The sequence below is a fragment of the Festucalex cinctus genome, chromosome 10 (genome assembly GCF_051991245.1).
Source record: "Festucalex cinctus isolate MCC-2025b chromosome 10, RoL_Fcin_1.0, whole genome shotgun sequence".
Classification (NCBI taxonomy): Eukaryota; Metazoa; Chordata; class Actinopteri; order Syngnathiformes; family Syngnathidae; genus Festucalex; species Festucalex cinctus.
Window position 1 is genome coordinate 11451223 of NC_135420.1, and position 22805 is coordinate 11474027.

The 22805-nt window shown below is 38.5% G+C and overlaps 2 protein-coding genes across 4 annotated transcripts in view; both read left to right on the plus strand.

Moving 5' to 3' along the window:
- The first annotated feature begins 1755 nt into the window (after nucleotides 1–1755).
- Nucleotides 1756–20601, plus strand: LOC144027149 (protein FAM163A-like). 3 transcript variants are annotated; one of them, XM_077534467.1, is made up of 6 exons: nucleotides 1756–2078; nucleotides 15121–15223; nucleotides 15814–15922; nucleotides 15997–16021; nucleotides 17098–17212; nucleotides 19003–20601. In XM_077534467.1, exons 5-6 carry the CDS (start codon nucleotides 17120–17122, stop codon nucleotides 19399–19401), a joined length of 492 nt encoding a protein of 163 aa, XP_077390593.1. In that variant the 5' UTR covers nucleotides 1756–2078; nucleotides 15121–15223; nucleotides 15814–15922; nucleotides 15997–16021; nucleotides 17098–17119; the 3' UTR covers nucleotides 19402–20601. The 3 variants fall into 3 exon arrangements, with proteins under 3 accessions (XP_077390593.1, XP_077390592.1, XP_077390594.1); XM_077534466.1 differs by lacking the exon at nucleotides 15121–15223; XM_077534468.1 differs by lacking the exons at nucleotides 1756–2078; nucleotides 15121–15223 and adding an exon at nucleotides 3350–3432.
- Nucleotides 20602–21391: 790 nt separating this feature from the next.
- rabgap1l (RAB GTPase activating protein 1-like) overlaps nucleotides 21392–22805 on the plus strand; it is a 97923-nt gene continuing 96509 nt past the window's right edge. Inside the window, exon 1 of the mRNA XM_077533864.1 lies at nucleotides 21392–21509. The gene's annotated coding sequence lies outside the window, so the exon portion shown is untranslated. The remainder of the gene's footprint in view (nucleotides 21510–22805) is intronic.

Genomic DNA, 22805 nt, shown 5'->3' on the forward strand with positions numbered 1-22805 from the left:
ATTATTGAGTAGCTAAACAGTTTGAAAGGGAGGAATAACACAGCAAAAGTGACAACTGTCGACTTCTGTCATCTTCATCAAGTATACAGTAGGCACCTATTCTCTCCCCTGCATGATGTGGCCTGTGTTGCTTTCCTGCTCCAGCTGAGCCCCCAACTCAGTTAATATGCAATCGCACACCCTGACACTTCCATTAAAGCGTGTTTATGGCAGCTGCGAATCGATATGCAGATACGACGGCCTTCTCACATTGCGTCATAGTGCAGTTTGCAGTCACAATGGGGATTGTGTACCTGTCACTCATTCTGTCATTCTCTCTTCAATCATTTTAAAAATACAATGCACATTCATCTTTGCACACTGTTTGATACGATTGTGGTTGCATTGGACCTTTGTGGATTGTCTCCAATGTTATTCATGGTGAGTGCATGTTGTGAGTTGTCAAGCCTGTTGTGCCTTTGGTGCATGACACTGTAGGATTTGACCAACAGAAGTAAGCTATACATCATATCAGGCTTGAACAGACTTGCAGCTTTTCGAATGGAAAGGGGAGGACACACTTGGCCACAGAGCCACACAGGATAATTGGCAGTGGAACACATGGCGACCTTTCAGCATGTATTACGTGTACAACTGTACTGCATATGGATAAACAGTACTTTGGCGAATGAGTAAAAACAGCATGGAACATGGATGGATTGATAAAATCCCAGTTGTATTCTAATCAGCCCGACCCAGCCTTGTTTGGTCAGCCAGGTCCACTATGTCGATATCTGCACGGACTTGCTTGGAACGGTAAGTAGATTAAGAGAGCAGTGATTGAGGGCAAATCAATTACTGTAGCTCAGTGGTCTGTGTTGAGGATGTAGCGCGGATCACTAAAATCACAATGGCTCCTTTGCTTAACGCCCTGAGAAAAACCACCACCCCAATGACCTAAGAGTGTCGTGTGTGTGTGTTATCGAGACAATCCCATGAAGCTGATTGGTCCATTTTTCCACTGACCTTCTGCTATCTTTATCATTGTGTCACTCGCTATAAAAGGCCTTCAAATTGGATACACCAGCACACGTTTTACTTATTTTATAGGTAAAGTACTCAAATTCACACTGTAATGTATATTTTGTGCTGTGCATCTTCACCTTTGTTTTGGAAATTGGGCCCATCGCTTGGTCGACTTTTTTTTTTTGTACTGCAGTTACTGGCGAGTAAAAAAAACCTTAAAAACATTAAAATAAATAAAATAATGAGAAAACACAAAACGGAGAGCAAGGACGCACTTTCAGTCTGTTTATTGAACAAGCACACGCATACAAAATTAGCATAAAAGCAGCTACAGCAGGCGAATACCCAACAAACTACAAGAGCTGCCCAGGGTCCTGACGTCACTTGATAGACTACACCCCTTAAAGGGTCACAGCTCCATCCATCCATCCATTTTCTTGACCGCTTATTCCTCACAAGGGTCGCGGCGTAACTTGTTCCAAGGTGCATAATTCATTTCATTGATAAAATAGAAACACCTTTATAAACTGTGAAGTGGTGGGTTAACACGATTTAGAAATAAACTCTCTCTCTCTCTCTCTCTCTCTCTCTCTCTCTCTCTCTCTCTCTCTCTCTTCTCGTGTAATATTTTAGTCGTGTCTTCCTATTAAATCAAAAACGATGCGTCATTAATTAAGGATGCCAGTAGTGCGTTTTGAGGGCGGCTCCCAGCTTCTATGCGCCTCCTCCCTCTCAGTCGTCACGTGTGCGGTTTCAGCTTTGACTTTTCTGTCTGAAAGCTTCCCCGGCAGCTGTTCATCCTCTCAGAGCACAGAATTCGAATGTTGTTGTTCTTTTTAACGCGCGTAAAAACGCCTCCTCGTGTTCAACTTCTTTCACCGTCGTGAACATGCTCGATTGTTCCGCGTCAGCTGTCAGTGCTCGCTGTGTGAAGCTTCTCTGACCTTTTGTGGACGGCTCATTCGGAGGCAATAGTTGGGTGCTGGTTTGCTGAGGATGCTGCTGCTGCCTTGACTTGTTCATCCCAACCGAGACCTGCGCTAGCAGAACCGAGCGCCATGTAACTATCTCAGGTATGGAACTGCTGTGCATGTTGTAGGCTGACTGGATAAAATGTCAACACATCTTGTGTGTGTGTGTGTGTGTGTGTGTGTGTGTGTGTGTGTGTGTGTGTGTGTGTGTGTGTGTGTTTTTTTTGTTTTTTTTTTTATTTATTTATTTATTATGTATTTATTTTTTATGTTGGGGGTTTTGGTGAAATTCAGATGAAAAAAAAGTTAATATAATTACTAATTGTGTAGTCTCGTCTGTGTACCAATGGTGTAGTGGTCCTTGGAGGGTGGGTATACTGTACGCTATATATATATATATATATATATATATATATATATATATATATATATATATATATATATATATATATATATATATATATATATATATATATATATATATATATATATATATATATTGAGGTTCTAGTAGTTAGACCTCAATATTGCTTTAGGCCAAATCTTAGCGTGTAAATTTACATATAGAGCCTACCCTAGGGTGTGCACAACTATGATGAGAAGAGGCTTAATGGCCATAAAATCCCAAAATGCTTTTTTTGATATTTTCAGAAGTTGAACAAGACATGAGTCGATGTGCGTGTGAATTTTGGTGACGATTCATAGTATTTTTGTGTCACTATAAAGCAATACACCACTGAAAACTCATTTTCCAGTATTCAATTAGGCATTACTGTATGTATAAAGAATAAAAGTTCAATATAGCTGGCATTTCATTCGCTGATTTTCCCCCAGCCGATTAAGTATCAAAATAACACACTATTATCTAGTCACGTGATCGCGATGACTTATTTGGTGTTGTGCCAAAGTAGTTACCCCCGAAAAAACGTGTTGACCCTGCCGCGGGATCTTATAAGTTTTAGCACATAAATGAGGCGATTTTTGGAAAATGTTCCTTGTTCCTAACCTTAAACTTCAAAGATGTGGAAGAAAACCGAAAACATTAACATTAATCAGTCGTTTGAGCGTTTTCTATGTATACTAAGATTTCCTACTGTGTGCGTGGTCATTGAACGCAACTAGAGTCCCAGAACGCAAGCGTGTTCTTACTTTTTTTTTTTTATTTGTGATAAATATTGTTTTCCTTGTTTACAAAACCTTGTTTCTAAAACTCAAAAACACACGTGTAACTAATTTGGCACAACACCTGTTGCCCATTTGAATGCAAGTTTGTTAATGTAATGGGCAAGAAAGATGTCGTCTGCTATCGCCAAATACTGTGCCAATTCAATTGGCGTATAATCATCAGCTTGTCAAGTTTCATCTCCTTCCTTGTTGGGGTGGGGGTCATAGGTTTGAGCACAACAAAATGTAGCTGGCGGAGCGAGTCAACGTTAGCCAGATGTTTACCGTCCAGGTAGGGACCGTACACAAATTACATATTCCAGGGTGATGCATGTAAATGGTAAATTGAGTCCCACATAGTCAACCTTTAATATGTAATTTATTTGTGTCATTTCACAAGATAAAGAGTCATATTGAGTATTAAAGTGCTGCATGATGAATAGTTTCCATGGGACATTTGGGGAATTTGTGGCATTATGTTGTCTTATATGCTTTGCTGAGTGTACATGCATGTCAACAACCTGACATTTAATCAAGTCCATACAAAAGCAGGTGTCGTGTGGCCTGACCCACCTCTCACTGAGGGAGGCTGCAAAATACAGCCAGACTAAATAACTGTGGAGCAGCCTCTCTCTCTGAGTCTCTCCCTCACCACCCTCCCTTACTTCACTTGCACACACTCTCCCACAAGCCACACATCTTAAATTCTCCGCTTCTGGTAGATGTGATACAACAGGAAATGGGATGATTTCCCAGAGGTGTCTGCAGTCAGGCCTATCACATGTGACACCGCAGCCACTGAAAACGTTTGTTATAACGAAACTGGAATATAAATATAGTCCTTTCTTTTGGGACATAATGTGCATGTTGTCAGCTAGAGTCTTTACCTTCATCTATAAAGGATGCATATGTGTATACCTTTTTTGGCCAAACCATTGGATGGCTATGGGATATTTGAGTGTTGTGATAGTTGAACGCTCTATTGTAGGGTTGGACATAAATTGTCAAATCAATCGGAACTGGGAATAAATAAATACAAATATATAAACAAACATGAATAAACAAACATTTGTGGACAGGTGTTCACTCGATTTGCTCCCAAAATAACTGGTTAGCATCTTCATTTAAACTTGGGGTGTCAAACTTTTTCTTTTTTTTTTTTCTTTTTTCTCCCAAGGGCCACTTTGACATCTTTCCTTCTTTAACACACTAAATAACATAAATGTAGATAAGGATATGCAAAGTTGTGAATCATTTGGAACTGGAATCGAAATAAGTAACCAGAATCATTCAAATTCATACCATGTTTGTAATCCTGCAGGCCTTTGTTTGCTTTATTTATTTATCTTTTTTTTCTTTTGTAACGACTGGATTGTCATTGGTTGTCAACACACAGATATGACCATGTTGCTTTGGTTGAAGATTACAAACGATTATTTTAATAATTAATTAATATTTTGACATTTTTTTGTCTATCAATGAATCGGTTAAAGAAACCACGTTTTGATTTCCATCTCTTTATTAAAAAACAGGAGATCATTTCAATTTGACAGTGCAGACAATGCACAAACATAAATGAATTATGATTCAATTACTCCTGGATTGGCTGGCAACCAGTTTGGACTGTACCCCGCCTACTGCCCAAAGCCAGCTGAGATAGGCTCCAGCACCCCCACGACCTTTGTGAAGAAAAGTGGCTAAGAAAATACATGGATGCATGGATTCAATTATTGGATGGATGGATGGATGGATGGATGGATGGATGGATGGATGGATGGATGGATGGATGGATTAGCTTCTGGTTGTGTCAGACAATATGCAAAAATGTTGAACATTATTTCCATCCATCCATCCATTTTCTTGACCGCTTATTCCTCACAAGGGTCGCGGGGGCTGCTGGCGCCTATCTCAGCTGGCTCTGGGCAGTAGGCGGGGACACCCTGGACTGGTTGCCAACCAATCGCAGGGCACACAGAGACGAACAACCATCCACACTCACACGCACACCTAGGGACAATTCGGAGCGCCCAATTAACCTGCCATGCATGTCTTTGGAATGTGGGAGGAGACCGGAGTACCCGGAGAAGACCCACGCGGGCACGGGGAGAACATGCAAACTCCACCCAGGAAGGTCCGAGCCTGGACTCGAACCGGAGACCTCAGAACTGGGAAGCGGACGTGCTAACCACTCGACTACCGTGCCGCCCTTGAACATTATTTCCCAAAGTAAAAACAAATGTTTTATTTTGATTCAACACAAAGATCAGTCCAAAATCTGTTTTACAGCAACAATTCCAAGGATTTTGAAAATGTTTATTAAAAACAGGTATCTATTAAGTCATCGAGTATCAAAAATAATTGATGATCAAATTGTTGTCCATTAATTGTTGCACCTCTAATCCCGAATTGCAGGCACTAAATTGCACGTTCACTAACAGATTGCGCGCGCTGCTGGCAAAAAATGTAAAAATGATAGCAAACACCCAATTTGAAGAAAGTTTTCCACGCTGATCGGTTTCATCATGGAACATTTTGGAGAGGATTGCAAGCATAAAATGAACTGATGGAATAGTAAATTGTATTGGAAGGCAAACATGACTGAATTACAGAAATTCTATCACTTCCATATTGTGGGAAAAGGCCGCAGAAAAGTCATGCTAAACACCCCTCGAAAACTGATCTAAAGAGAGGCTAAATTAGGCCCAAAGTGTCTTTGTGTTGTGTATTTGTGTGCACAGGGTTGTTTGGGGTTGTGTGTTAGAGTATTGCAAACAAGCCAGAGAAAAGTAAAGAGTTTCAGAAGTGCTGTGTAAATTATTGAGGGCCCTTCAGAATGGGTGGATTGGGGTTTTCTTGCCCTGAATTTGCAATTTAGCTGTGCTCTCCTCACACAATAAATGGACATTTTCAGTCATCTTTTGTTTTATGGGTTCAGCCAAATTATTAATGAGTTATAAGTAGTGTTGTTCCGATACCGATACTGGTATCGGCAGAGGTGCCGATACTGCATTAAAACAGTGGTATCGGTATCGGTGACTACTCACAAGTAACATGCCGATACCATTAATTCCAACGCTAATATAGGATTTTGGATGTGACATGTTCAGCAATGCCGATTTAAGATATCGTATTGGCCCTTGAATGCTCTGAACCAATAGCAGGACAGCTTTTTCATGTTGAGGAAAAAAAAACGTAAGTATCGGTATGGTATCGGTATCGGTATCGGTCGATACTGCAAAGCTGGATATCGGTATCGGGCGCCAAAAAATGGTATCAGAACAACACTAGTTATAAGTATTGAGATCATAGTTATTTAGCACTGCATTTCACAATTGAGATTAATAATACGTCCCAAATTACACACCTCGGAAGCAGTTTATCCGTGTTGCAATGGCAGAGGCATATATATTACTACAGCTGCTCTTCTTAATCATATATATTGTAATTTTAAGGTCAAATTAGAACAATTGTCTTGCAAAGTGAGGGTGTGAGATTGAGGCCTGTTGGTACGACGTCATCTGCAGGTAGAAAGTAGTTCTGCACTGCAGCATGCCACATACTGTGGTGATATCGCGATATTAAAACTGCCACAATATTGTCGTTGTCATGTTCACAATATTTAAAAGGAACACATTTGTTTAAAAAGTCTGGTTGATTTCCATTTGTGTAGTTCTAGCACCCTCTGGTGACTAGTTTATTAGTACAATTTAATTTTCATTAGGGATGTTTTTGCCTTCTATGTTTAAAATCTATGCTAATTGTCAGATGAAGGGGAACCTAATTTGCTTGTGAAGCGATCAATGCGAGCAAGTAAGAGCCTCACTGTTGTTATTAGAGATTGTAGGTGGTTTATATGCATTGCTGCTATGTACAAGAGCACAATATTGTGCTTTTTTTTTAAGTATGAGCTCTCTTTTTTTTACATTGTGATCTTTTTTAAATATTGCCAAAGCGCCCGCAATATCGTGATAATTATCGTATCGTGACCATCATATCGTGATAATATCGTATCGTGATGTTTGAATATCGTTGCATCCATAAAAGACACGCAGGCATAAAATAGCCCTCTTTATATGTTATAGTTTATTCACACACTTGCACTTCCTGTTAAGTCATAATGCAAATGAAGTAATCACTTAATTGAATCACAGACATGCAATATGATAGATAAAACAAATGCATCAAATATTTACTTGTTGCCGTCGGCTACAACGTGGGAGACATTTCCTCTGGATCCCCAGTCACGAAATCCACTTAGTCTTAAGTTAACTCGGCCACAAGAGAATAGAAAGGAAAACAACTTGATACTCGGAGATGGAATTGAATCTCTTTTCCCCAGAGAACCACTCAAGTTGGTATATAGAAACTCCTTAACTTTATTTGACTTCATCAGCACACAGCTTGTAATCGCTGTCTTATGCAAGCTTCGTTTGAAGCTTAAAACAAGAGAGTGCTTTTTCTTTCTTTTTTTTTTTATGCTAATTGCCGAAGTGAGTCGGAGCCCTGATCAGGAACATGCTGGGTGCAACCAATCACACGTGGGAATGTCTGTTCTGTTGAATTTCTAGTACATACGTCACCCTAACAGATGCAGTATCGGCTTCATTTTATTTTTATGCTGAGGGTGAAGTATTGCATCATCCTGCCTTTCTTCATTTGCTCTGTTTTTAGAGAACCTCTCAATTGTGAGGCAGATGAGCTAATTAGCCACTAGTACACCATGCTGCCCATATGATAAATAGTACTTATTTTATCATATTGATTTTTTGAATAACTATTGTATATTTTGCATTTAAACCTGCACTGTTTGTTTCCTGTTTTGTGCTTTTGTAGGTTCAGATCATTTTAGTGAATTGGCACCTTAGGAAGAAACACATTTTGAGGGAATACAAAAAAGTGTCGGGAAGTTAGAGAAAAGACAATAAAAGTGAACTTCCCTGAATTGAGTCTCATCTCATGTGCAGTCATGATTTCTTCGCTGCCATCTATTCACTGTCACACACAAAATGTCCATGGAAATGTATGCTAATGAATTAGTGGTAGTGGTGCATTACTCCATCAAAGATAGACGTTGGCCCATTTCATTTACTTTTATGTGGCTATGGTGCTGACCAGCAGAATGGGGAACAATAATTACACTGCTTCCCTGCTCCCAGCGTCACTTTCTGGGTGTGCGATAAGTGATGCGGCACTGCTGCGAAGTGTTGAAGGGATTCTGGTGAAACAGCTGCAAACCTCATAAAGCAGAGTGATGCACAGCTGTCTGCAGAATTATTACGTCCTTCTTCTGCCTCTAACACTTTATTGCCAAAAGCATCACCTGCCTTGACTCACATAGGAATTTAAGTGGCATCATATTCATAATCAAGAGGGGAAAATGTCCAAAAGGTTGAGGATTGTGTTTATGGGATTTTAATTATATAGTCAGAGCTTTCAACTGTTATGGATCATATTTTGGTACGGAAATCACTTAAAGAGTAAACAAACAAACAAACAAACACCTCCACTATAGGCTAAACATGATATTCAGATGATTATTATATTTGTGGAATATGAAGGAAGCAGCAGAATCCACCCATGTTTATCCATCTCAGGTGGCGGCCATTTTACCATTTGCTGTTGACTGACAAAGACATCACAATTGCTCAGGTAATGACCAATCACGGCTCAGTTTACAAATGTCACATGCCCAAACTCAGAAAACAGGTAAGCCATGATTGGTCGTTACCCGAGCCCTGAGCAACTGTGATGTCATTTTCAGTCAACAGCAAGTGACAAAATGGCCGCCCCCTGAGATAGATAAAAACACTTGGATTTTGCTGCTAAATTCATATCATATTACACAAACACAATAGCAATTGGAATGCCGTGTTTAGACTAGTGGGTGCGCATAGAACATATTATTCGATAGATAGATAGATAGATAGATAGATAGATAGATAGATAGATAGATAGATAGATAGATAGATAGATAGACAGACAGACAGACAGACAGACAGACAGACAGAGATAATTGTGATATATGCCTAATGACACGCTAATTAGAGACATAGCGTCATTCCCCTGATACGTTCCAGGAAATGAGGTCTTTTGTATGCGCAGTGGAAGCTAGCAGACATGTCCAACGTTAGCCATAAGCTAACGACTCGGAAGTGATTGGCTCTGTATAGTTCTCACAAAGGAGAATGATTGGAGTTGATCATGAAACAAACTAAACAAAAAAGCCTCGCTAAAAAGAAAGAAAAAAAAAAAAGAAACATTAGCTCTGTGCTGATTTGAGATAATTTAATTCTATCCATGCCAATGCACATTGAGCCTACCAACTGCTTGAGGTGCTCTTCACATATGCATAACCCTCACAGCGCAGACAAATGCTTTTTTTTTTTTTTTTAAATATCTCATGAATATAACTTTCCCTAACTCCCCCCCCCCCAAATTGGCTCGACACAGTTCGCCTGGATTTGTTGCCATTTGAAGCTGTTCTATAGAGTTCATGCCAAGCTTGCTGAGTCAGTGCGACAAGAATGAAGTAAACGCCTGCTCATCATTGCTGTAGTGGTGTGCCACGACAATAAAGCACACGTCAAATGGTTAATTGAATTTCCCTTAAGGGATCGTAATTTGTAAAAGTAAAATAAAATAAATATTAATCAGCAGCAAGTCGCCTTTGCTGTTAGCACGGTGCGCTTTTGACTTGCAAATCTGCCTAAAAGTTCAGGCTTCAAAACTTGGTTCTGGCCTTGATGTAAAGAAAGTGAAGGGATGGGAATGTCACAATCTGAGGACACATGGTTGGAAATGATGATAACGTAGTGGAATCCGGAGGCTACAGTATTTTACTCCTTTCCTGAAATCTTTTTCCTAGCCGTGAACTAACGGCCACATGAGGAGAATTAAATGTAAATAAAGGAGACCCTCTTTCTTCTCCGTTTTTCAGGTGAGTTGTGTGTGCGCTGAATTTCCTGTGAACTATTATTCACAAATCAAACAGTGTTTGGTTTGCCTTGGTTGTTGATCATGTGGCATGTATCACTCTTGTTTGTGTTGGACTTGGCGTTGGGCATAAATACAAAGATCGAGAGCAATAACAAGTTCATAGAAGAGCTGAATCAGAAGCTGGCAGGCTTTTTTGGCATTGGGAGTCTGAATAGCTGCATCATTTGACACACTCCAATTATAAATTTGGAGTTTATGGCATCAGAGCGGGCATTAGCTTGGATAGAGAAAACAATAAAAACATGATGTCGTCTGTTTCTTGAGCTTCCCAAGACAGAGTTGTTTAAGCACAGCTATTGATCATGTGCTTTTGTTTGTATTGGGCCAAGAGGATGATTCTGGGGAGTGGTTCTTTGCATTCACTGCATTCTTTGCCACAAATACCCAGAGGAAGAATCAGGAAATTGAACTTGATTGATCTTTAGTCTTGTCAGTCTCTTCCCACTAAAATTTATTTAATTGAGAAGCAAGAGAAGGAAGCTGGAGCAATATTTTTGTCTGTCGTTGCTTTTATGGTTTTACATGTCATTGGAAATGTTTCTAGATCCAAAAATCTCATCTCATTAGCGTTAGATGCATTCATTTGAAGCTCCATGACATGAAAATATTTGCACAGTTACAGTACACAATGTATTGATCCAACCATTTTGTATACAGCTTGACCTCACTAAAAGAGTGTTTTAGGAAAGAACTTCTGACTTTTACAGTCACTCAAAATCATTACCTTCACAACATACCGAACAGCCATATGGCTGTTAGCGAATTAGTGCATCAGATACAAGTAGTTGACTATGAGATAATACAATGGCAAAGCAACAGCAAAGAAAATTGAATTATCTAGTAAATTAAGCAAAATGTTACTTGTACTTGCTATTATGAGTATGTGAGTGTGTTGGGCAAGGTTCTGGATATTTTCTATTCTTTACTGTACTTTATTATTATTATTATTTTTCATGAAACCCTTACTGTGGAGTTGCAGAAGGGGTTACAAGTATGTGTATGAGTACGTGCCACCGCTCACTGAGATGTTTTATCACCCGGCCACCTCATTCAAAAAATTATGGTAAACCTATGTGATAGTAAACATCTGACAGCCCAACCAAACCCAACAATATCATGTAGAGAAAACTGCTCTTGAATTGGTTCTCATTATGCGATTTATATCCACAATGTTGAGAAATGTTTATCAAAACACTACCACAATGATTTTATCAATGATTCCTATCATGCTAATGAATTACATTTAAGCTGTTTTTGTTTCATCCCTTCGAGGGTTACCGTACCAAAGCTACACATGTGCAACCACTACCGAGATAACAGTCAGTTATTGTCAGCTCACATTACCTAAAATCCAATTACCTCCAACATTTATCCCATTATTTAATTTACGTCTGCTGCTGTATTGAGTTTCCTACCGTAGCGTCAACTCATTATGTTCATTTAAATGGTGCATGCGAGATTACATCTTTGAGCTGCTGCAAGCTGCAGATTAATTTACCATGAAATTTCCATACTGCTGAGACAAATTTCCGTTTGCTTTGTTTAAAATTTATTTGCAATTTGCAGTCTTATCAGTTTAGAATTGTACAATGATACAAATATCTAGGTAACTTCACTGGCTTATACTATAATTGGATTTTCATGGCTGTCCTGCTCCTGGTCAATACTAGACAGTTCCCCAGTTGTGGTAGTGCCAGCATTAGCATTTTTAGTGTTCACAGAACCTCAGTGTTAGCAAAACCTTTATTGCAAAACAACAATATCAGACATTGTTTATTTCAAGAGTCACTTTTATAACAAATGAGCTTGCAGTGTTGAAAATGTAATTTCAGTTTGAAGAAATGTACCAAACCTATGGAGAAATCTAAGTAACACGCTTATTAGACCAATCCAGGGTGTAACCCACCTCTTGTCCAAAGTCAGCTGGGATAGGCTCCAGCTCAATGCTAATGACAACAAATAGAAAATGGATGGATGGATGGATGCTTAATGTCTTGACTGCTTATAATTCTGACAGTGTCTTGGCAGGTCAACAAATTCCACCATAGTGGCTTAGAAACTAAATTGACTTGCGACTGTAGGTGGAGAACTGGAGGAAGGTTCAACACATTTCTTGATTAGTTCAACTAACTGATTCAATTGAATAATTCTTGTATTTCTATCAACAGTATAAAAGAAACATTGTAAGCTGAGGGAGTGCCACGCAAGCTGAATACTGGCTGAGTTACAAAAAAAAAAATCCATCTTGTAAAAACCCTCCGACAAGTCAAGGCCTTTCAGGTGCTCTTGAAGACGGATGGCCGTGAGTCCATTGGGAACATTCCATCAAAGGGTGAAATGGCTAAGAGAGGTGCTTTTGGGGAGGCAGGTTGTTCATTATTCTGATAGATCCCAAACCAGCCAAATTCCGTCATGTAACATGAAGTCAGACAATGGTTAAGACAAGAACTGGAGTGTGTGCATTTACAATGACAACAATTGGATATAGTATGGAAATTGTTTAACTGTCAGCCAGTCGTGAAGCCTCCATCCAAGTAAGAGATATTACTATTACTTTCCATCCATCCATTTTCTATAGCGCTTCTCCTTAATTTGATCGCTAGTGAGCTGGAGCCTGTCCCAGCTGACTTCAGGCAAGAGTTTGGGTATACCCTTGACTGATAATACTGTATAATCAATCAAAATTTTACATTCATAATTATGGGCAATTTAGAGAGGTATGTCAAACATACAGCCCGTGGGCCAGAACCGACCCATCAGTGGGTCCAATTTGGCCCGTGAGGACATAACGCAAATTTCAGTTTTTCCACTAAGATTAACTGTTGTTGCTAATTTTGTCCACTACAGGGTGCACTGATGACCACTTACAATTGTGATCAAAAGTTTACATACACTTGTAAAGAACATAATGTCATGGCTCTCCTGAGCTTTGATTTATTTCTATAATGCTGATTTTTCAATGATAGAGTAATTGGAATGGATACTTTATTGTCATGAAAATCATTCATGAAATTTTGTTCTTTTATGACTTTATGCGGGGAAAAAGTGACCATTTTGCTTGGTCAAAAATATACATACAGCAATGCTAATATTTGGTTGCATGTCTCGTGGCCATTTTCACTTCAATTAGGCACTTTTGTAGCCATCCACAAGCTTCTGGTAAGTTTCTGTTTGAATCTTTGACCACTCTTAAATTTGATGGCTTACTCACATTTGCTTGTTACTTTAGTATTGTTCGATGTTCTCAATGGGGTTTAAATCAGGACATTGGGAAGGCCATTCTAAAATCTTAATACTAGGCTGATCTAGCCATCCCATTACCATTTTTGATGTGTTGTTGGGTTATTGTGCACCCAGCTGTGCCCAAGACCCAACCTTTGAGCTGATGATTTTGGAGAAGAAAAAAAAAATCCCATTTCCTCTGTGTAAAGCACCAGTTCTATGGGCAGCTAAACAGCCCCACAGCATAATGGTTAAGGCTTCACCCCTTTTCCTTCAAACTTATTACTCGACTTTTTAGTCAAACAGCTCGATTTTTGTTTTTGTCTGACCACAGAACTTTCCTCCAGAAGGTCTTATCTTTGTCCATATGATCAGCAGCAAACGTCAGTCGAGCCTTAAGGTGCAACTTTGCGATGCAAAAACACGCTTGACAGTGGAGTGGACACTGACAGCTGCATTCCAGCAACTTCTAATTCTTGGCAGGTCTCCTTTTTGGTGATTCTCGGTCGATTCTTCACCCTCCTGACCAATTTTCTCTCAGCAGCAGGTGATGGCTTGCATTTTCTTCCTGATCATGGTTGTGATACTGATAAACAGTACCATGCACTTTATACTGGCAAACAATTGCTAATTGTGGAAGTTTTTAAAAAAGGACTCAAAACCTTCCTTTTTAAAAACTTTTCCTGATTCGTTTCTATTTTGAGTTTCGATAATTAGTTTTGACTTTTTTGTACTTAGATTTTTTATTGACTATGTTTTTACTGTGTGCTTTTATTACTTTTTTTTGTTGCCTATCTTGTGCACTTTTAGATTTATCTCATAACTGTAATGTGTGTTACAAATAAAATATTATTATTACTGATTTAGAGTCTTCATTGGATATACCATGCGTTCTTCACCCTCCTGACCAATTTTCTCTCAGCAGCAGGTGATGGCTTGCATTTTCTTCCTGATCATGGTTGTGATACTGATAAACAGTAGTTTTGCGTCCCTTTTTGAAAAGTGTCTTTACCGAACCTGTAGAAAATCAACAGATTATTGTGTTTAGACTTGTAGCGCTGCATAGAACATATTGTAAAGAACATTTTAGGATTGACTTCACCTTTGAATTGATGATCAGAGGAATGGGACTGTTTTGACTGTTTAGTGTATTGACAATTCCGAGTCAAGTCAACCTGGTGATATGAAGCGCTCCTCTCGATCGTTGTAATTTGATTTGTGAGGATTATTTTGACTTCAAAATGTGATGAAATGTTGTTTGACTACAATAGCAATCTGCCTGATTTGTATGCTAGTCACAGGCAAAAGCAATACAATACGCCGTGTTAACACCATGTAAAGGAAGCATTTGGATTGCAGATCAGAAATACTCCAATGTTTGGAATTGCCAATTATTTAATCATGCATGGAATATTTGTTGTCGATCATTTATTGAAAGAAAGACATGCAATCACAGCTTTTAAGTGTCATTTGGACCATCCATGTTGTCATTTCAAATAGATTTTTGTGAATACTCAGTATTAACAATGTGTTTATGTCAAGATTCTTACCACATCCAGGCAATGCATGCGACTGAGGGTCGCTGTAATCTGGACCCAGCGGTGACTGATCCAGCTGTTTTTGCTCAGCTTGCGTGCATATGTGTGGATGGATGCACAACACAGACACGCACGCGCACCAACCGATGCAAACATAAAAACAAATTCAGGTCTCCGAGTAAATTATGAACCTAAATTCAAAATGCATCCATTAATTCTGACAGGTTGCATGGTGTGTTGGCTGTGAGATTGCAGCCTCTGCAGAAAGTTGTGATGCTGGATGATGTCGAGGGGAGTCTGCTATTTGTTCTCCACAAATAATTGAAGGTAAAAGTGCCGTCTGACAGAAACATTAGCCCAGCGCCTGTGGTGTACTGGTGCACATCGGGGCCTGTGGTGGATGCTTTTTCGCCTCAGCAGGGAATTTCAAGCAGTTCCTGTTTGCGTTTTAAGCAGCAAAACCACTTTAATAATCATCAGTTGGAAAGTTTGCAAGACTTACTGTGTTTATTGCTCTTTGTTTTTATGCCCAGTTTCCTTTCACCAATGCAAGATTAGACAAGCATAATCGTCAATGGTAATTATAAGGAGAATCCATTTTATTTATCATGTGTATAGCCTAATCAAAGGCATGATGAATACACATATATAACTTTGCTGTGAATGTACTTTGTTCCACAGAGACCTTTCATCTTTCTTCTTAATATTGCATCATTATTACTTCAAAATTGTTTTACCCTCTCCCTGCTCTTTTGTTCCTTCTGGTGGGTTATGCTCCCTCTCCGCCTCCTCTTCCTTTACCAGAGGCATTATGTTCTAAATGGCCAGTAGCTGTCCGTTACTGCCACCTTGTGGAGATGTCGATGCTAGAATGAGTTTCAGATGAGGTCACAGTCACACATTTGGTCTATCCACAGAAATGTCCGTAAAGCGTTTTCATCCAGTGGTGGGACCACATGACTGTAACCTCTGAACTGACTTCAGTTAATCGTCAACCTTCGAGTTACCCAGGGACACTCTTCTGATGTAAGCGCATCTAATGTAATATCCATCGGTTGGTCTGTCTGTCATTTTTAAAACACTTCTTTGTTGCTTTCCAGGTGTTGAGCAGAGCTTTACCTCAAAGTGAGTATAATGCCATTTCCTTTACAGCATGTATAACAGCAGCAGTGGGATATATAAGATCTAAATAAAACAATGGAAATAGTCATGATTAAAACCTAATAAATCTGAATAGTATTCTTAAAATTTAACTTTAAATTACATTTTGATAAAAAAAAAAATGTAAAAATACAAAAATATGTTTTGAAATGTAATTTAAATAATTTAATTTGAACTTACTACATTTTAAATTAAAAAATAAAAATTATTATTTTTAGTTTTATATTTTAATTAAAAATAAAATGTATACAATAAACATAACAACGAAGGGAAATAAGAGCTAAATAAAACAATAGAATAAATATATAATAAATTATAGAATAAATCTATTATTGCTTTACTGCTAGAAAATGATTTTAAAACATGATAAATATGTATACCATTTTTAACTTGCACAATTGAGGTGGTAGGGCACAAACAACACCAAATCCGCAAATCCCTGCTGGCGCACCTGGAAGCAGTGCATGAGAATTATATCAGAAAATAGATGTATCAAGTGTTCACTTTCAATGCAGATATATCGGAGAGAATGAGAGGAGCAGTGTATGCTGCACCTGTACCTCAATAATGCATAGTATAAGTGCAGATGTGAATTGCAAATGTTACATGTTTAAATAATGGATAAACAGGATACCATCTATATATAGATCCATCTGTCCATTTTCTAAATGGCTTGTGCTCATCGGGTCGCAGGTGAGCCGGCGCCTATAAACAGGCATTCACATTCACACCTTTGGACAATTTACATTCTTTAAAGAACCTGACATGCATGTTTTTGGAATGTGGACGGATACCAGAGTGCTTTTGAGAAAACCCACGCATGCACATTCCACACAGGAAAACCCAAGCCAAGATTTTAACCCAGAAACTCAGAACTGTGAGGTAGATGTGCCCATCATAACTTGCAGTTGTGAGTGAAACGAGTAATTTGAAATATAAACAGCGTACAGGCTATTGAAAGCAAGAATTAATACAATAATCATGTGTGATTGCGCAATCTCTTATAAACTTGATGTTGTCATTTCTTGTGCCTTTTTCAGAGTTTGATGGAGAGCTGGTCGGATGACAGCTGGAACTGTTGTCATAACTGGAGGAATACTGGCCACAGTGATACTTCTGTGTATCATAGCTGTGCTCTGTTACTGTAGACTCCAGGTACACCTCCTTGTCTTTTGAGTGTATTTGTATGCCAATTCTGTGGGAAGTGTGGAACTGCCAATGTGGAATAAACACTTTTGACTGGGCTATGTCATTCAAATGTACTACAAAGTGGCTCAAACTTGATAAAGTCGTTGAAATGTACAGGTATTGGTAAAATGTAGGGTAAATGCTAAAAACGTTACATTATTTCCCATAATACCACGGGGTATTGACTTGGGCATGTGCCATTGTGCACTACAGCTATTTCACAGGTAGACAAGACAAATTTTACCGGCAGTGAAAATTAAGGAAACATTGTTTATAGAAAATGGTGCTAATATTAAAATATTTTCTGCATCACATGTACATGTACCCTGTGGCATTATGGGGAAAAAATGCTATATTTTTAGCATTTGGCCTACATTTTACTATTACATTCAAACAACTTTATCAATAAGTTCTCAGTCACCACTATATGTTCGAACAACAGCCCAGTCAAAACGGTTTATTCCATATTGGTACTTTGGTAGTTACGCGCTTCCAGACAATACAACACATGTCCCATAACCTAAGGTAAACCAGCACACAACGAACGTCATGGGTGTAGTTATCATATAGAAAAGAAAGGTAGTTGCCTGAGCTTATAAATGCTAATAAAGTTTTAGTTTTTTTTTAAAAACACATTACGATGCTTAATTAACGATAGTTTTAACTGCTCTCCCTTTTAAAGTGAAAGTCATCCTTAAACATTTCTTAACAATAATATGTTATGTGTGACCTCATTAGTCTAAACATGACATTCTGAGTGATTAATATTACATTTGTGGAATAAGAGTTATGATGCAAAATCCAGCCATGTTTATTCATCTCATGGGGCGGACATTTTGCCACTTGCTGTCGAATGAAGATGACATCACAGTGGCTCAGGGCTCGGGCAATGACCAATCACAGCTCATCTGTTTTCTGAAGCTGAGCCGTGATTGATTGTTACCTGAGACCTAAGCAACATTGATGTCATCTTCAGTTCAATCAATCAATCAATCAATCAATCAATCAATCAATCAATCAACTTTATTTATATAGCACTTTTCATACATTCAAAATGCAACTCAAAGTGCTGGACATCCATAATACAATAAAAGGTGTTAAAGAAAAAATAAAATAAAAAAATAAATAAGAATAAAACGTAGAAATACGTCTTTGGGACACTTAAAACATTTCAAATAGAACGTATTTCTACGTTTTTGGGAGCAAATGAGTTAAATACACTTTAATTTGCATCATGAATTTGTTTGAATTTCATGGAATTTGAATTTTACTTCTTGTAATTCAAATTTGAATTGCAAATCTGCTTCCTGTTTCCCACCACAATTCCAATTCAAGAATTGAATTGGAATTTAGGCGTCATTCTCAATTCAATTCTAAATTTCCTACAACTTGGCTAGGTTTACCATGGGCCATCAAATGATTAGCTACACCCCTGCAAATGATTTGTAACCCTTTCATTTATAAGTTGAAGTTGGTCTCAGTATAATGTAGCTCTATACTGCAAACGCAGTGGAAATAATTAACATTTTAATGAATACCTGTTTGACAGTGTCATTGAAAAGCTACATTACAGTCTGACACGTCTTACATTTCATCGCATTGAACTTTGCAGCTCTTCATGTTGTGGTGAAAGTATACTGCCTTGATTAACCTAAGTAGAAAAAAGGTTCTACAGTTCTAGTAGTAACATTTCAGACTTCACAAAGAATGTTTCAAGTTACTGTACTGTTATGTGTTTTTGTGTGATTTGTGTTCAGTACTACTGCTGTAAGAAGAATGGCTCTGACAGCGGCTCCAACTCACTGCAACACTTTGAATGCAACACCTGCAGCGTCTCCGGCCTGGATGGGACCATCGGCACCCCGCTGTCACTTTCACCCCCCGAACCACCCGTATCCTCCAAATCCAGGAAAGCCACAGCGGGGCGTCGCCGCTACTGCCCCACCTGCTCCCCGTACGACTCCCCCTTCTTCATCCGAACCGCCGATGAGATGCGCAACGGAGGCGAGCGCATCACTTACATGCCCACGCACTACGAGAACCAGGCGCTGGCCATGCCGCTGCCCGCCGTGCAGGGATCCCTGCTGAGGGAGGCCCCACGGAGCAGAGCACCCGAATTCTACACCAACACTCGAGCCATCAGCACAGATGTGTGACACTGCAACTACAAGCGCTGAACACATAGCTGTTTAGGACGCTTTATCATGGTGGATTTATTTACTGTACTCATTTAGGTGACCTTTTTTTGTGGGTGTATGTGCAGTGTATGTTTGTGAACTACACTGTCATTTGACTTTATAGACCGAGGGCTATCAGACCTAAAATAGCGTTTACATATCTGCCCAAAACAAATCTTTTGTGTGAGGCAGTTATAAAATTCTGGAGCTTATCAGTGCACGCTCAACTTAAAGGAGATTCTGTCTATGCAAGATGTTTGAGAAATGCATTTCAATCTCATTTCAGCAGATTTGAACTAATCCTCTAAACGTATTGGCAAATCATCATGAGGATGTGAGGTACAGTTAGCAAATGAGAGGACTCAACTGTTACTGGATGTTTAAAGCCCGCTGGTTTGCTTGGTCACTCACTGAGCTTCAGTGTTGTCCTTATGTGTGTATTTTAAAGTCGACTGATGAGTCTTTATCAGTCGTGGTTTTATGTGAAAACATAAGTTGAGGCAGCAACCACATACATTAGACATTTCTCTATCTTACTGCGTGGTGTGCATTTTCTGCTGGATGTTGCAGGATACCGACCCACTTGCCATTAGTCTTTACTGACGTTGATGCAAAAAGTTTGACAACAGAGATAGGACTCATTTGTGTTTCAGATGGACATGTGCATGTGTCTCTGTGTGTTTTGATAGGAGAGAGCAATTAACTTTTTTTTTCTCTCATTGTTGAATCATTAAAATGAACACAGTGTTTTTTTCTCTTCACTTTTTAGACGCCGTAAGTCACTGTTTGACCGTTTCTGTGATAGTCCTAAGCAGTATAGAATTTTTTTGTAACACATTTTTCTCAGAATCCAAAACCTTTTCAGCAGAAAATAGCAATGAAAAATGATAACAGCAACTTTATTTTTGCATACTTTTTCCAGCCATATGCACTTAAAACAACAACAACAACAACAAAAACTATTTATTTGTTTTCTTTGTATGAGCAAGGGCAAATAAGTGTACAGGACACTAATATAAAGTTATTACTCAAATCAACGTGAAATGTGTTGTGTTTATGAAATCAATACAAGATATCAGGACAAACATTTTTGTTATAAAGAATCTATTAAGGTTTCATCACTTATTGTATTACCTACTAAATTATTTCAGTAGCTACTAGTTATAGAGAATGAAAAATATTTTGAAATGTTGATCCAGAAATCAACATGCATATGATCAGTAATATTTGACAGTTATACATTTTGACAAATAAAGATTTGTAATTGCTTGGATTGGACGTGTGTGATTATTTTTAAACCCACATCAAACAACTGCTCTGATAAGTAGTCTGAGCATTAGTTATTGAGCTCTATCTCCAAAATATTACACACTGAAATGAATGTGCATGTATGTACACAGTAAAAAAGTTGTAACAAAAATGAAGATTAATGTTGTTACCTAATGAAATTATCCTGAATTGATTTTACTAGTATTAGCTGCAATAGACAAACATTAATGTACATCAGAGCTAGCCAAAAAATACGTTATTTTATCCTACCCACTGAGCATTTATAGATGCAAAGATATATGCAAAGAGTCCTGTAATAAACTGTTTATTTTATCAATATTCATTCATTCATTCATTAGTCATTATTTTAGCCATTTCTCCCTAAAATTGAACTGTAACTGTGATACTGTATTAATTCATTTTTTTATGAAGCTTATTGGTTAATTGATTTATTTTAAACGATGAAATTCATAAAATTAACATTTTTTTTCATGTTTTTTACGATGTGTCCTGTCAAATAATTGGTTGTTTCATTTTAAGAGTTTTACATATTTTGCAAACACATTTTAAAAGCGTTGTAGCGTTTTCATTTACTAAAATAATAGATTACGTCTAGCTAAAATCATTCTTAAATTGTGTTTTTTTATAAATATTGTACTCATTTAAAATGTGACGTCCATAAGTGCGCATGCGTGGCAGCACGTGATCTCCACGGAGCCGGAAGCGTCCAGTTAGCGCATCGAGTGATCCATCCTGTTCACAAATACGATCTTCGCTGAACTCTTGACAGCTAGCAGGGAACTCCTCGCTTCAAGCAAGTAAGTTGACAGCTTGTTTGGCAACAAATTCGCTTATTTCAATCATTGTGTGACGTTTTCACGCATTAGACATTTTGAATTCCTTATGTATTCTCTTCTGGAGGTCGGTTTGGGTGTTGCTGTGTTGTCTGTCATCCCTCCAAAAAAGAGCAGCCAATGTTTTGGACTTCGAGCTGGTTGGCGGTTAGCATGGACTAAGCTAGCATGGAGTAGCCTGCCTGCCACTGCTTGTAACTTCCTGATTTGCCTGCACTCACCTGTCCTCACGTACTGCTGCACATCTGTATCTCGCCAGCTTACACGGGTCTACATTTGGCACTCTCGCGCCGAGGAGAAGTTCAGAGAAGTAGCTTCAGGCACGCAAATTTTGTATTGCCTGTATTGTCAACTTGAAGAGCCTCTTCCTGATTTGTGCTGAGTGCACTTCATTTCCCAGTTTGATTGCATCTTCTATTGTACTGCTAGCTACTGATGATGAGGATGATGACGACACTGAAGATTGGTCAAGATGTCCAGACAGAAAGGATGCTGCAATAACACAATATCAGTGAACTTTGGTCGATAACGTTGTTTTAAATGAGGAAATTTAAAAATAAAAATTCTCATATCACCTTGTCCTGGAATTAGTATCAGATGACAATAAGCAGTACAGTGAATGTATTGATGGATGGATGATTTTTCTATTATGTTTTATTCACCCGCACTACCTGTTAGAATTGTGAAATCATAATTGGCCGCGCTGAAAAATGTTGGACAGTTTTTGACTCATACATACATACTAATAACACAGAGCTCTTATTATCATATTTTAAGAGAAACTGGTTGATTTTGTATATTTAGTGTACCTCGTGTAGAATGTTAACTGATTTGAAAGTGAGGTGCACACTGGTTAAGATTTATCATACATTTAATATTGCACTATTTGCTGACCTGCGTGTGGTACTGTATCTGGTTGGGCTTGTTGTATTTGTGGTTTTGCCTCAGTGCCCACTACAAGTTGTCACAACAATGTCGTCCATTTACTGTATGTTGGTACTAGGTAGTCAGTCATCTACTGTAAACAGACTACTGTCATCTGTGAGGCGTGAGCGCTGTTTTTTTTTTTTTTTTTAATATAGTTCATGTATCACGTAGCAGTTTTCACTTTTTGCATTCATCACCTTGTCACCTTCAACAACAACAACAAAAAAAAAAAGAAAAGAAAAGAAAGAAAGAATCATTGTGTGGATGTTCCTCATAAGGTTTGGTGGCCCACAGTACCCTCTTGTCCAAAGTCAGCTGTGATAGACTCCAGCA